Genomic DNA, 12812 nt, shown 5'->3' on the forward strand with positions numbered 1-12812 from the left:
AGGAGAAGCCCTCACTCCTAGCTCCTGCCCTCCTCTCTTTTCTCCCTCCCACCTCTTCCAGGCCTTCCTGAGGAGCAAATGCCAGCATGGCTGAAAGCTGTAAACTTGATCCTCAACATCAGACTGAAATGCTGACCTGATCAGCAGCAACCAGAACCTGAAGAAGCAGAGGGTCTAATGCATTAGAGCATTAGTCAGCTGTGATACCAGGCGGGCTGTTTTTTTCACCTTGTTTTGACCTGAACAGTCTCCTTTAAATAGTGTCATTCAAACTGCTGCAGTCTTTTTGCTTTCAACAATTACGCTTTTCAAATACTGCCTAGAGAAAATAACTTTGGGTCCTTAAAACTTGCTCTGTGCTCGTAGTTATTCATTTGAGATAATTATTAGGTTTGGTGGCTTACTTATCTGATCAGTATCAGAGGTTAAAAACCCTTTAGAAATTCTTGTGCATCTTGAGCTACGTTGTTTGAGTTGTATTAAACTGGAATTACCTTATGACATGAATTCATTCCTGTGCTGTCAGAGTGGAGGATGCTGTGTCACAGTGAAAACAGAATAGACCGGCTGACCGGGGGAGACAGTATTTCAAAGCTGAGGTTCTATACAGCTTTTTCTTTGTTCAGATTATGTTTTTTCCATCTGAAGTGACTTGGGGGCAAAGCCTGTGGCTGTGGTAAATGCATTTCTGGTGTTATTTTCCTGCTGTCATTCCTTCATGCTGGTAGCGGGGAGAAGTTGATGTTTCTTTCCCCTTAGGTTCCGCCTCGTAGTTCTCACTGAGATCGGTGCCCTGCAGTGGCAATTTCAGAGCTGTGCAACAGAGCAGGTAGGTAGAGGAGGCGTGGGGGCGAAGGAGGCTGTTGACCTCCATTAGTCTGCAGCCTGGCTGTGACCATGCCTGATGCCCAAGTCACCCAGGGGCTCTGTCCTCCCCTGCTGGGACTAAAACACAGTCCTTCAGTGTGAAAAAAAACTCTAAAAGTTTGCTGGCCAGACCATTCTCCAGCCTTGGGCCCAAAGTCGAGGTCCTTATGAGAGCTCCTGGGGCAAAAATACCTCCTGTACTCTGCAGTTGTGGTACAACCATGACCGTCCTTATGGTCTGTTGCCACAGAACTGTGCATCAAGCAAAATGTACTGAAAAATGGGGAAAAAGGTCTCTGTGCATCTCCATCCTCTTTCTGTAGGTGTTCCTGACTGAGCGCTCTGTTCAGAAAGGGCTCAGTTTGCTTCACAGCTGCATAATTTACATGGAAGCTGGTCCAGGAGGAATCTCTTTCATGTAGCTCATTCAAAGCCCCAGTTCATCAATATGGATTGCTTGCTGTGCACTGGGGGATTCATGGTACACGGTGGGGTGTGCGGAAGTCAGAGAAAAAGGGGGAGAGTGAGGAACAGTAGGGATTTTTTTATCCTAAAAGAAGAATTTTTGTGTCCAAAAGAACTGTCTTTCAGAATAAAAGTTGTGTTCCCTCTTTTTGCCTACAGAAGAGATGCTTTATTCCGAGGGTGGAACCCAGGTAAACGTTCCCCTAGCCGTGGGGAAAGACACAGTGATGTCTTTAAGACTAAACTTGCCCTTTCCCTAAAAAAGAAGATAAGCCTATGAAAACAATCCTGACTCAGGTGATAAGTTAGAAAACAATGGTTAACTTCCTCGGAGTAATAATAATTATTTAAACATATCCATGTTCTTCTGGTGGCCTTTGTCCTAAACGTAGCGTGCAGGAGGAAGAGTGGAGTCGGAGGGCAGGGGGAAAGATGAACAGTTTGAAGATCAAGCCATGCCAAAACATTTCCACAACACATTAAAAAGATTGCTACTTTGTAATTACAGAAATGATGGCTTAATGGTCTTTTTAGCCATTGAAAAGAAAAAAACATGAGATCATAGCTGAGAAAAGGCCCTTGTGTTCAGTGACATTCTTCTGAGGGTCAAGTACAAGTGGAGCCTGATTTAGTCATAGACTAAATGTAGCTGCAGTTCTGCAGTCCTCCAAAGTGTAATCTATACTAGTCATGCAGAGCTGGATTCCAGCTAGGACTGCAGTGTCCTTGCTACGCAGCGAGGCTGCTCAAGGGTGTTAAAATGCTTACTTGCAGTTGTTTGAGCAGTTTCTGCGATGGCTGATTGATTTACTGTATCTGGAAGTTCAGACCTGGAAACCTGAGCGAGGGAGAATGCCTTCACCGCGGTGGCGAGGCTGGATGTTGAGAGGACAGACAGCTGGCGGGTGACCTCAGGAAGATGACAAATGGGGGACCAGGTGCCCCCACTCGTCCAAAAGCACTCCCAACCCCTCTGCTCGCAGAGGTGCGCGTTACGGAAGTCACTCGCGCTGAAGGAAGGCTTCCTGTGAGCAAGGTTTCTAGAAATAAACGTTTAACCTTTTGTGACCAGCTAAGTATGCGGGGATAATGAATTCAGGCAGCTATTTGGGAAAGAGTTTAAGCAGAAACCATTTCAGTTTGAAGGAAAAAAGATCATTCATCCAAATGGTAGTGGTTGCGCATATTTTGGAGACGGTGTCTGGAACGCCGGCAAGGAATGTGTGGTGCCGAGATGTGTGGTGAGCAACAAGAAGCAAACTGTTTACACAGCATAATCGGTGATGGTTCTTGACTGACACGTATGGAGCCATTAAAACAACTAAATATATTCCTGGGAGGAAAGTGGGATGTGAGGAAGCCCCCCAACAACTGGAGAAAGAAAAGTCAGCATATAGCTTATATAAAATATCCTTTTTAGAGTTGAAACACGTGAATAAAAAGAAATTGGGTAGCCTTTAGTATTCCTTTTCAAGCAAAGGTTTAATATGTTTGCAGGTTCTGCTTTCCACTTCCCATTTTTATTTTAAAACAAGCAGTCACGTGCTAAAATGAGGAGAACTTTCAGATAATCCTTGTCTTGAATCTGCCCTGTAACAGCACAGAAATCTATAAACCATGTTGACTTACACCAGCTGAGAATATGCCTTCTTTTACTGAAGTTTGACTATTGGGGATTATGGTGTACTCTGGCAGCTTCAGGGTGGTGGTCTTTTTTTTTTTTTTTTTTTAAACTACTCCCCCCCCCCCCAAACAGTGTGACCTCTGTCATTGCTTTTACTTTTGAAAGTGCATTCAAGATCTCCTGCATTAGCTCAGACCACTGAATCTATAGCAAAAAGACGGGAATGGCTGCTCTCTTGCACACTGGTATTTACATTTTCTGAGGTTGAAACTGTTATACCTTATCTGAAGTGATGCTGCCTGGTCAAATGTTAAGAGAACCTGATTAAATGTAGCGTTTGATTATTATCAGAGTAAATATGTAGACAGCCATTGTGAATTCTGGGCTCCCATGAGGTACAAAATGTGTTTATTAGGTATGCACTGGATTTACACACCTGAATTCTTGTTGAATGTAAATCTCTAGTTTTGCATAATTCCTCAGTGAAAAAAGAGGTTTATTTAACTTGTTAACACTTTCAACATATTGTCTACAGGTGGATTTGCAGTTCCTTCAAAGATGGGTATAGTTCAGCTAGCACCATTTAAGGGGTTTATATCCCATTTCAGGGTGCTTTAAGTTGTGTAAGACTTTAAGTCTTATACTACAGTGCTTTGAGTGGATAGTCTTTAAGTCTATAGTCCACAGTACTTTGAGTCTGTAGTCTTTCTCTGCATGAAATAATTGTATCAAGGCTGGTGCCTTCTTGGGTAGGACCCTGCAGCGGGACTGGAGTTGTCTAAAGATTATTGTTATGGCAGTACCTGCAGAAACCTGTATGCGCAGTCTGCAAGTGCCAGGACTGTCATTCAGCCTGTGGCATAAAAAAATGTAGAAAATGCATATTAGGTCAGAGTAATACAAAGCTTCCTTTATTCCATAAAACCTTTTTCACCATAGTTTCCTGTCTTTACACTTTAAAATATCCACTTCTTTTAAAATTATATCAGACAGTTTCTGTGGGGCAGAAGGCATTTTTCCTTGTTCTTTGATCTTCATTTCTCCATACTTTTTCATCTTACCTTTAGGCAATGGCATTGGCTTCTCAGTTACTCCAAAGGCAAATGTTTATCTGTGTGTTAAATAAACGTGGGTACCTGGTTCTGATCTCGCATCTATTTTAAAACTAGAGCAGCAGTAGAATTGCAGTGCTAGGAAAATGCTGGAGAACCAGGTGCTCTCTAAAACTTTTTGCCCTTTAAACTTTTTTTTACTCCTAGAAGAGTTGGGATTTTTATGACTCGTTCACTTAGGAGTACTGAAGATGTATTTTGAGATAGCCGTCACAAGAAAATTTTCCTCCTCCAGTACTGTTTAATATCTTCACCAGTGACACAGACAGTGGGATTGAGTGCACCCTCAGCAAGTTTGCAGATGACACCAAGCTGAGTGGTGTGGTCAACACGCCTGAGGGACAGGATGCCATCCAGAGGGACCTGGACAAGCTCGAGAAGTGGGCCCATGTGAACCTCACGAGGTTCAACAAGGCCAAGTGCAAGGTCCTGCACCTGGGTCGGGGCAAGCCCCAGTATCATTACAGGCTGGGGGATGAAGGGATTGAGAGCAGCCCTGCGGAGAAGGACTTGGGGGTACTGGTGGATGAAAAGCTGGACATGAGCCAGCAATTTGTACTCACAGTCCAGAAAGCCAACCGTATCCTGGGCTGCATCAAAAGCAGCGTGACCAGCAGGTCGAGGGAGGTGATTCTGCCCCTCTGCTCCGCTCTGGTGAGACCCCACCTGCAGTACTGCGTCCAGCTCTGGAGTCCTCAGCACGGGAAAGACGTGGACCTGTTGGAGCAGGTCCAAAGGAGGGCCACAAAAATGGTCAGAGGGATGGAACACCTCTCCTCTAAGGACAGGCTGAGAGAGTTGCCGTGTTCAGCGTGGAGAAGGCTCCAGGGAGACCTTATTGCAGCCTTTCAGCACTGAAAGGGGGCTTATAAGAAAGATGGGGACAGACTTTTTAGCAGGGTCTGTTGTGATAGGACAAGGGGTAATGGTTTTAAACTAAAAGAGGGTAGATTTAGACTATATACGAGGAAGAAATTTTTTACAATGAGGGTGGTAAAACACTAGCACAGATTGCCCAGAGAGGTGGTGGATGCCCCATCCCTGGAAACATTCAAAGTCAGGTTGGATGGGGCTCATGGAAGATGTCCCTGGTCATTGCAGGGGGGTTGGACTAGATGACCTTCAAAGGTCCCTTCCAACCCAAACTATTCTATGATTCCGTTCCCCAACGTATTAGCTTTTCAGTGGAAATATTTGGTCTCTGGAGTGTGGATTTCATCACAAAAAGAGGAAGTTTTCAGGGAAAGTAGTATGGGAAAATTTGATTCTGTTCTCTTCCCCCCACCAAGGATGGCTTCTTTGCCTTTGTGTCTTTGCATTTCAAGATTTTTCCACCGTGAGGTTCACAATTGTACTCACCAATGTCATAGGTAATTTCTAATAAAATCACTGATATAGGTAATTAGATATATCTTACAGTTTATGTGTGTGTTTCACCATTAAAAGAGGAAACAGTTTATGAGAAACATCAAATAAAAGTGCCTTTAGTTTTTATATTAAACACTCCGGAGATTCTTTTATTGTCACTGCAGTAGCTGAATGGTAAGGAGTGAAGCCGCCGCTTTCGGAGCGGGAGCACTGAGCCCTGAGATGCCGCTGGGTTGCTGTTGGCAGCTAGGCATGTGTGGCTGTGGGCTGCCAGGAGCTGAAACGTTTGCCCTCTGACATAAGGGAGAAGAGGAATGGGGGAAAAGAGGGAGGAATAACTCGCCGCTGTTTTCTACCTTGGGAGTCAGAACTGGCCTTATCAGAGACAGCTGTTTCATGGCTAATGGCTAATATTACTTTTCTAGGCTTTTTTCCCCCCTCCTTTAGTGTCTGTTAGCAGACCTCTGTGCTGTTCCAGCTTAGCTAAGGCACGTTGTGGCAGACCTGTTTTATTTTAAAGAACTTTGTTTCACTATATGCAGTTGATGTGTACTCCTGCCCAGGCACACTCTGACAGCATTTGAAACAAATTGCTATTTAGAAAAAGCAGTTAGAAGAGGCTAAAAAGAATCACTGGAGGTCCTACATTTTTTTATTGATTTGGTGGGTTGGGGTTTTCTTGGCTTTTCTACTGGGAAAGTTATTTCTGGTAGAAGAGAGTTCTTCACTTAGAAGACCTAAAACTGGGAAATAAAAGTCCTAGGAGCCATGAACTCAAACTCCCAATTAAGGAGTTTTTTCTTAAATCTTCATTGTAATAAATAGAGACCCATTAGAGTCAGTAGACATCTGATTTTGAAGAATTTATTACAAGATGAAGACTTTAACTCTTCCTTATCGGAAAGTTGTTTGAAGTTTCCCTCTGAAGTAAAAGGTGGTGGTGGAATACTCAAACATCCTCTAAGTATAAATATGTTTATTTCCAAGCAATTCAAGCGAGCCCCTGGGAATGTCATCAAAGGTAAAGCCAGTTGGAACCAGAGGCTTTGCTCGTAATACCAACTGTGCATTCAGCAGTCAATTCTGGCAGCTTCAGCCCCTGAATAGAATCACTGCTGTGTCCTCTGCATTGGAGGCATAGGTGGTGGTTTTACAAGCACGCCATAAGTTTCTGTACCTGATCACATGCTGGTTTGAATGAGGGGAACTCTGGGAACAGCTCTGCAAGTTGTGACGAGTAAGTGACAGTTCTGTGGCAATTCCTTGAGGTGTGGGTATGCGAAATGGGCTGAAAAAGTTTGTGGCATGGAAAAGGCTGGGGTCTGGCACTCATCTGACACCTTGGTGAGCAATTTCTGCTAAGCCCTCAGAAAACTACCATAGCTAAACAGTATTATTAATAATAAAATAAACTTGCTTACTAAGCTGTGGAAATGCTGTCTGCAAGTGGGATTGCAGGGGTTTCAAGGGTAGTGTTTATGGTAGGCTCTCTTGTCTTCAGAGGGATTCTTCTGTAGCCAAAACTGTATTGCGGTATTTCGATTGACTTTTCCTTGTACCCCTTGCACGATGGTCTTGTCCTGCTGCAAGACTAACAGGTGACATAATCGGGTTAAAAATATATTCTTTTTCTGCCTGCCTTGGGATCTGTTCTATTGAGACCTCCTCAGGCTTAGCAGGTTTTTGACATTCACACTGATTGCTGCAACCGTATACACAGAGGCTTTGAAAAAAACCCAACCCCAAAACCACCATCACCAAAACAACAGCCAACCCCCCTCAGCTATTGCAGTGGGTAGCTGCCTGCCCATTTGCTGGTGCTTGCAGCAAACTCCACACCGTGGTAATTTGTTGTCCATTTTATTGACTTCCTGGTCACATTAAAATTAAAGTATTTTAAAATGTTAACACTGTATTTATCAACCAAATGACGTCTTGGTTGCTTGAGGCAGCCATGGACCTATTCCTTTCCAGGGAACAATTTTCCCCTTTCAGCTACTAAATAGATTTCTCCCATTTAGTCTTTGTTGTCCTGGAAGGCGAAGGAGAAGAGCGGCTGATGGTAGGTGCCTTGCTACCATCAGGTCTGGAAGCGTAACTGCAGGCATGGTGCAAGGCGTGCAGGAGGTATTGAGTTGGGCTCGTAGGAGCCTTTGCTGCGTTCATCATTCTGTTAAAGTTGTATTATATGTAGGAACAGGCTGTGCTGGCTGGTGTTCAGCAGGAATTTCTGACACCAATAACAGCTGGTTTGTTAAGATCTGAATGTGATGATAGTGCCCAAAGAGTGTCTGCTAAAATAGCCGAAAGACTGCTTTTTGACTTTTGAGGACCTGGGATCAGGCTTGTAACTAGTCTGTGGAGGGATGAATTGTTATTCTGGATGACGACTTTGATTACCAGTTTTCTGTGTGTTGCGTTTTTCTCCCAACTTAGACGTTACAGTCTCTGAGAAGGGGAAAGCCACACCATATCTGGATAATACCTAGCGAAGACCTGTTCTCAGATGAATTTCCCAGGACTATTTAATGAAGAACAGCAATGAACTCAGCTCATTTTTTAAGCAAATTCTGCTTTGGCTGCATGGACCGACTGTGTGGTAGAACTAGTTCAAACAAAAACACAGTTGCTTGGAGGAGCTGTTTTTACCTGCTCAGGGGCTATAGAGTAACCCAGGCCACACATTCCTCAATGGAAAATAGGCCAGAGAAAATCCAGTTCCTTATGTGCCTCTCTCATCTGATAAGACCCGGTCTCTGCAAGGATACTCTGAATAATGCATCAATAGCTCATCTCAGAGACTTGGTAAATCTAATGAAAATACTGCCTCCAGAAAGGTTCAGGAATGCAGCGTATACTACTGCGTTACTAATGCTTTACACAATTTTCCAGACTGGCGTATTCTGCTTGCTTTCATGCAATCGCTATTTTTTACTTAAATGATGAATCAGGAAAATTTCCCAGATCTCAAGTCTGCCCCATTACTTTCTGTCTTGGATACTGCAGATAATCAGATGAGCAGTAAATCTATTCTGTGGAATAGAATTACTTTTTTTTTTTTTTTTTTCTGTCAAACTACTTGTGAATAATTTTGCTTTTCTTCACCCCTGTAAAATACCTAATAGATAAAAAAAAATAAAATCTGTATGCCAAATACACAGTGTTCCACATGTACCTCCAACGATGCGTCTGCAGAAGCACCAGTGGGAGTGTATTTATTTTGGGTAGACGGGGGAAGATTGTGCGAAATAATCCCAAGCACTGATACTTCCAGTTGAACGGGTGAAGTACTGTGGGGTTTTTTTGGCTTGTTGGTTGGATGTTTTGGGTTTGGGGGTTTTTTTTGTTGTTGTTGGTTGGTTGGTTTTTTTAGCCTGGTTTGATTGTGCTGTTTCTCCATCCTGTCTGATTGTTTCTGAAGTCTTTCCTGAATTTCTCTGAAACGAGACCGCCCTGTCGAGCAGTGAGGGGACGTTTGCCGGTGGTTTCAGGCGTTACTGTCTGACGAGCTGGTGTTGGGTCCGCTGGCTCTCAGAAACGGCAATGCCGAGCGGTGCTGAGGCTGCCCGGGCAGCGGGTGGAAAGGCACGGGGGATCGCGCCCACTGCCACGCTGAGCACCGCTGCGTAGTTCTCCACTGGTCCCAGTCATTCCTGATGAAGTGATAGTGACACAGCCTTCGGAAAAGAGAAAACATGAAGGAAACCCACCCCCAGGAATGACCAGCTTGATTCTGAGCGTCTGCACCAAGTGTGAATTACACCTCTTTCCTGGAAAACAGGAGGCTTTTTTTTTTTTTTTTTTTTTCTCCTCTCACATGGTGATGAGAAACTAAAGGTCAGGAATGAGCCCCCTGAAGGCTCATGAAGAACAAAATACGATGTGTTTTAACTGACGTGAAAGGTTAATGGGGAAGATCAACATCCAATGGCTGCAGCGAAGGAAAGGGGACTTGTTTGGGCAGAGCCTGAAGTGGAGCGTAGGCATTACGGTGAATGGGAAGTGTGAAACCGTGGGGCAGAGAACACACAGCCCTTTGGCCTCGCTCAAAAATAATAGCGCAGGCTTTTTTTAACTTCAGAGTTTAGTCTGCCCTCAGTAAAAACAAGTTACATTAAAAAACTGTGCACCAGAAAAAGCAAACCTCTTTTTCCTGGTTTCTGCTTATAAGATTTACAGGTACTTAAAATAAACCTATGAAAAACAGACCTAGTGTGCTGGAATTTGCTAACTAGTGAAAGCAATTACCTCCAGGTCCCCAGACCTAACGGAGCTTGACTTTTTGGAAATAAAACTTGGCAAGCGCTTCTTCCTGCTGCTGTTGTAAAGGTGTACATGAAAAGATGTGCTGACCTCTGCCAGAAACCCCAGGAATCCAGTTCAGAGAGATTCTCCTGCAAAGGGTACGGCCAGATTCAGGCAGCACAGATGGGGATTGGTGTGGAAAAGCCAGCGAAACGTTCACTTCTCATTGTGTGGCTTCAGCGTGGCACATTCTTTGCAATTGCCTGGTATACCACAGTAATTAAATGGGTCAAGAGCAGTAAGTTTAGATACTTAACAGGAAAATAAAGACCTCACTTGACCAGCCGGCAGCGTGTCGTGCTTGTTTCACAGGAGTAAGGAGAATTAATGGAGGTTGCTGTAGTAAAAGTTGATCTGAGCCTTTTTGGCAATGATTTTGTATTGCTTCAGCGATCACATACCAATTAACTATAAATGCTGTAACAGCTGTAAATCAGGCCCTCTTATGAAACTAATGCCCCAATTTCAGATGACCTAAAAAAAGGGAAACAATAGACTCTGCCTCTCTCCTTTTAGTGATACATAAGTAACAAAAGATAAGTAATGAAAAACACACAACCAACCTTCGTTAATGTAGAAATGTAAAGTAATCCCGTTTTCTCTGGACTGTTCCATGCATGAGTGGAAAATAAAGTTTGTGCAATGAGATAAACATGATGGAAGTGAAATCCGAGATAGGAATTGATTTTTGTAAGACTCTCGGGTTCGGAGGGTGGAGGTAGTTTCACACTGGCATTTTGAAGGAAATTTGTTGTTGTCAGTATCCCTTCATCATTCTTGGCTGGGGGAAGGAGCTCCTGTTTCCCACAGCAGTTATAAAAGGCCTTTGGGAAGGATGAGATTTTCCTTCTAAAATATTAAGGGACAAGTAACAAGAATGTTTTTAAAAAAAAAAAAATCTATTAAATGCATTCTCCCACAAAACAGGAGCTCTCTACAGACCATCTTCCCTTGCAGATTAAGAGACGGGACCAGGTTTGCTGCTGTATTTGTAGATTCGCTTTGGACTAAATGCTATTGAAAGGGTTTGTGCCCTAACGTCTGTGCCTGTGCTGGTGAGAACCAGTGTCCCGCAGTGAGGACCGAACTCTGTCCGCAAGTTGGTACAAAGCAGCAGAGCTCACCTGAACTTGGCCACAGGAGGCAAATTCAGTCTTTTAACTTTAGCATCTCACCAACAATCACTCAGAAATGTTGCTTGTTTCTGTGCATTGTGGTTACTAGGTGCAAGAAATACAGTTTTAAAACTGTAATTAATCATTTCTAAGTAACCTCTTTTTCTATGCATTTATGGCATCAATGGGTATGACTGTTTATTATGTCTTACCTATAAAATCTGACCTGTTTTATATACTCTTTATGGAAACAGTGTACAGTCATAAATTAAAAGATGCAACTGTTTTGGATATTTTACTGGTGGTCCTGTATTTTCCTGCCAAAAGTGCAGCTGTTTTAGGTTTCTCGGGATAACGTTATAAAAGGCTGTATGCATTTTGCAAGTTTATGCTTGAATTGCCAAGCCAGAGGTGGAATGACTCAACCTTCCCAGGAGCAACATGTACCAAGCGATGAATCAAAACAGCTAGCTGAAGCTCAGTGGCTTACATGGCCACTGTGAAAAGCAGTTCTCATTTACGGTGTTTTATCTGGTGTTCAGAATTTGAGATGGTCGTTGTGCTGATCGTGCTAGGCTACAGCCTATGTCTGTGTCTTTGTATTTGATGGGGTTTTGGTGCAAAACTAGCTGAGAATCTGGTCTTGTATGTCCCGTGTGGGGTGCAAAAATAGGGTTACAGCATTGAATGAAACCATTCAAGCCCCCCTGAGCAGACACCTTTAATGGGAGCTTTCGGCGTGCACGGCTGGGTCTGAGCCCTCAGGAGGAGCTAAGGGGAGCCAAGAGCTTGCGGTAGTGCCAGCGTAGGTAGCGTGTTTCAATGTCAAATCATCGGTCTGGCTGGTTTGGTGTAAAATTAGATGGCTCTGCAAATGGGTGACGATGCTTAATTAATGGGGAAGTTTAGAGGCTTCTTTAGCCAAAATGTTGATGATAGCCTCCTACAGATCTAGTTCCCTGGTGTCAGTGGACTTACACCAGATACAGATAGGTCCGAGAGCAGAGAGTTCAGCCCTGTTGTCATCAGAGCAACCGGCACAGTCGGCTCTTGGGAGCGCCCAGCGTTAACTGGACCGAGCTGAAACCCTCCGATTCCTGCGGGAGCGCAGGAAAGATCTGTTATCATCATCGTCTTAGAAGGACCTACCAAAGGGAGGAAAATGTAACCCTCCTCCCAGAGCAGGCACAGAAAATAACAAACCAGGGAGTGTACTTCACCCTGTGCAACCTATTGCAGAGAGCTTGGGTTTTTCAGTGCGCTGGCTGGGCAGCTTGACTGAAGGTGTGCGAGCATCATCGTTGCTTTAACTAATGGCAGTTTTATACCGATGTGTTTGTAGGTGGCCAACAGTAGGCAGCTTGTGTCTCCTTGCTTCCTCCCAAAAGCAGCCTCGATCTCACTGTACGGTGAACTACACAGGTGTTTCATGTGTTTATTTCTGCTCTAAATGCTTCTCTTTGTTTTAGGTATCTCAACCATGTACGAGCTGCCTCTCCGCAGGATCTCGCTGGGGGCTACACTTCTTCTCTTGCTTGTTACCGAGCCTTACAGGATGCTTTCAGTGGTCTTTTCTGGCACCCCAGTTAGCCAGTGTGCATCAGCCTGTGATCAAGGGACGCCAAACGGAGTGAGAAACAAATCAAGCCGGCAAAGGTTGGGTAAAATTGCTGCCATCTGCACAACAGCTAAGCTGCAGTCACTTTTCTGTGTAAAACCAGCTGTGTTTAAGTGTTAAAGGGAAAAAAAAAAAAAGTCTGCACGAGAGCTTTGTAAAATGGTAGATACATTTTTGTGGAGGGGGAAACTCGTTAGTCATGTGGCACTTTGCTGAGGGAGGCTGAAGCAATAAGCCACATCTAATGGAAGATGTGAATAACTCAGCTGTGTATGTTTGAGGTTTAAAGAAATACACTTGTAAATTTTTTTTAAATAAAGCCAGACTTTTTTATTAAA

General features: G+C 43.8%; 1 protein-coding gene across 2 annotated transcripts in view; it reads left to right on the forward strand.

Moving 5' to 3' along the window:
• MNAT1 (MNAT1 component of CDK activating kinase) overlaps positions 1-12812 on the forward strand; it is a 127414-nt gene extending 114602 nt beyond the window's left edge. For both annotated transcript variants that reach the window (XM_030005181.1, XM_030005190.2), the window contains one exon: positions 12326-12812. In XM_030005181.1, coding sequence (XP_029861041.1) covers positions 12326-12446 — 121 coding nt within the window. In that variant the 3' untranslated portion in view covers positions 12447-12812. The remainder of the gene's footprint in view (positions 1-12325) is intronic.

Source organism: Aquila chrysaetos, chromosome 2, assembly GCF_900496995.4.
Source record: "Aquila chrysaetos chrysaetos chromosome 2, bAquChr1.4, whole genome shotgun sequence".
Lineage (NCBI taxonomy): Eukaryota > Metazoa > Chordata > Aves > Accipitriformes > Accipitridae > Aquila > Aquila chrysaetos.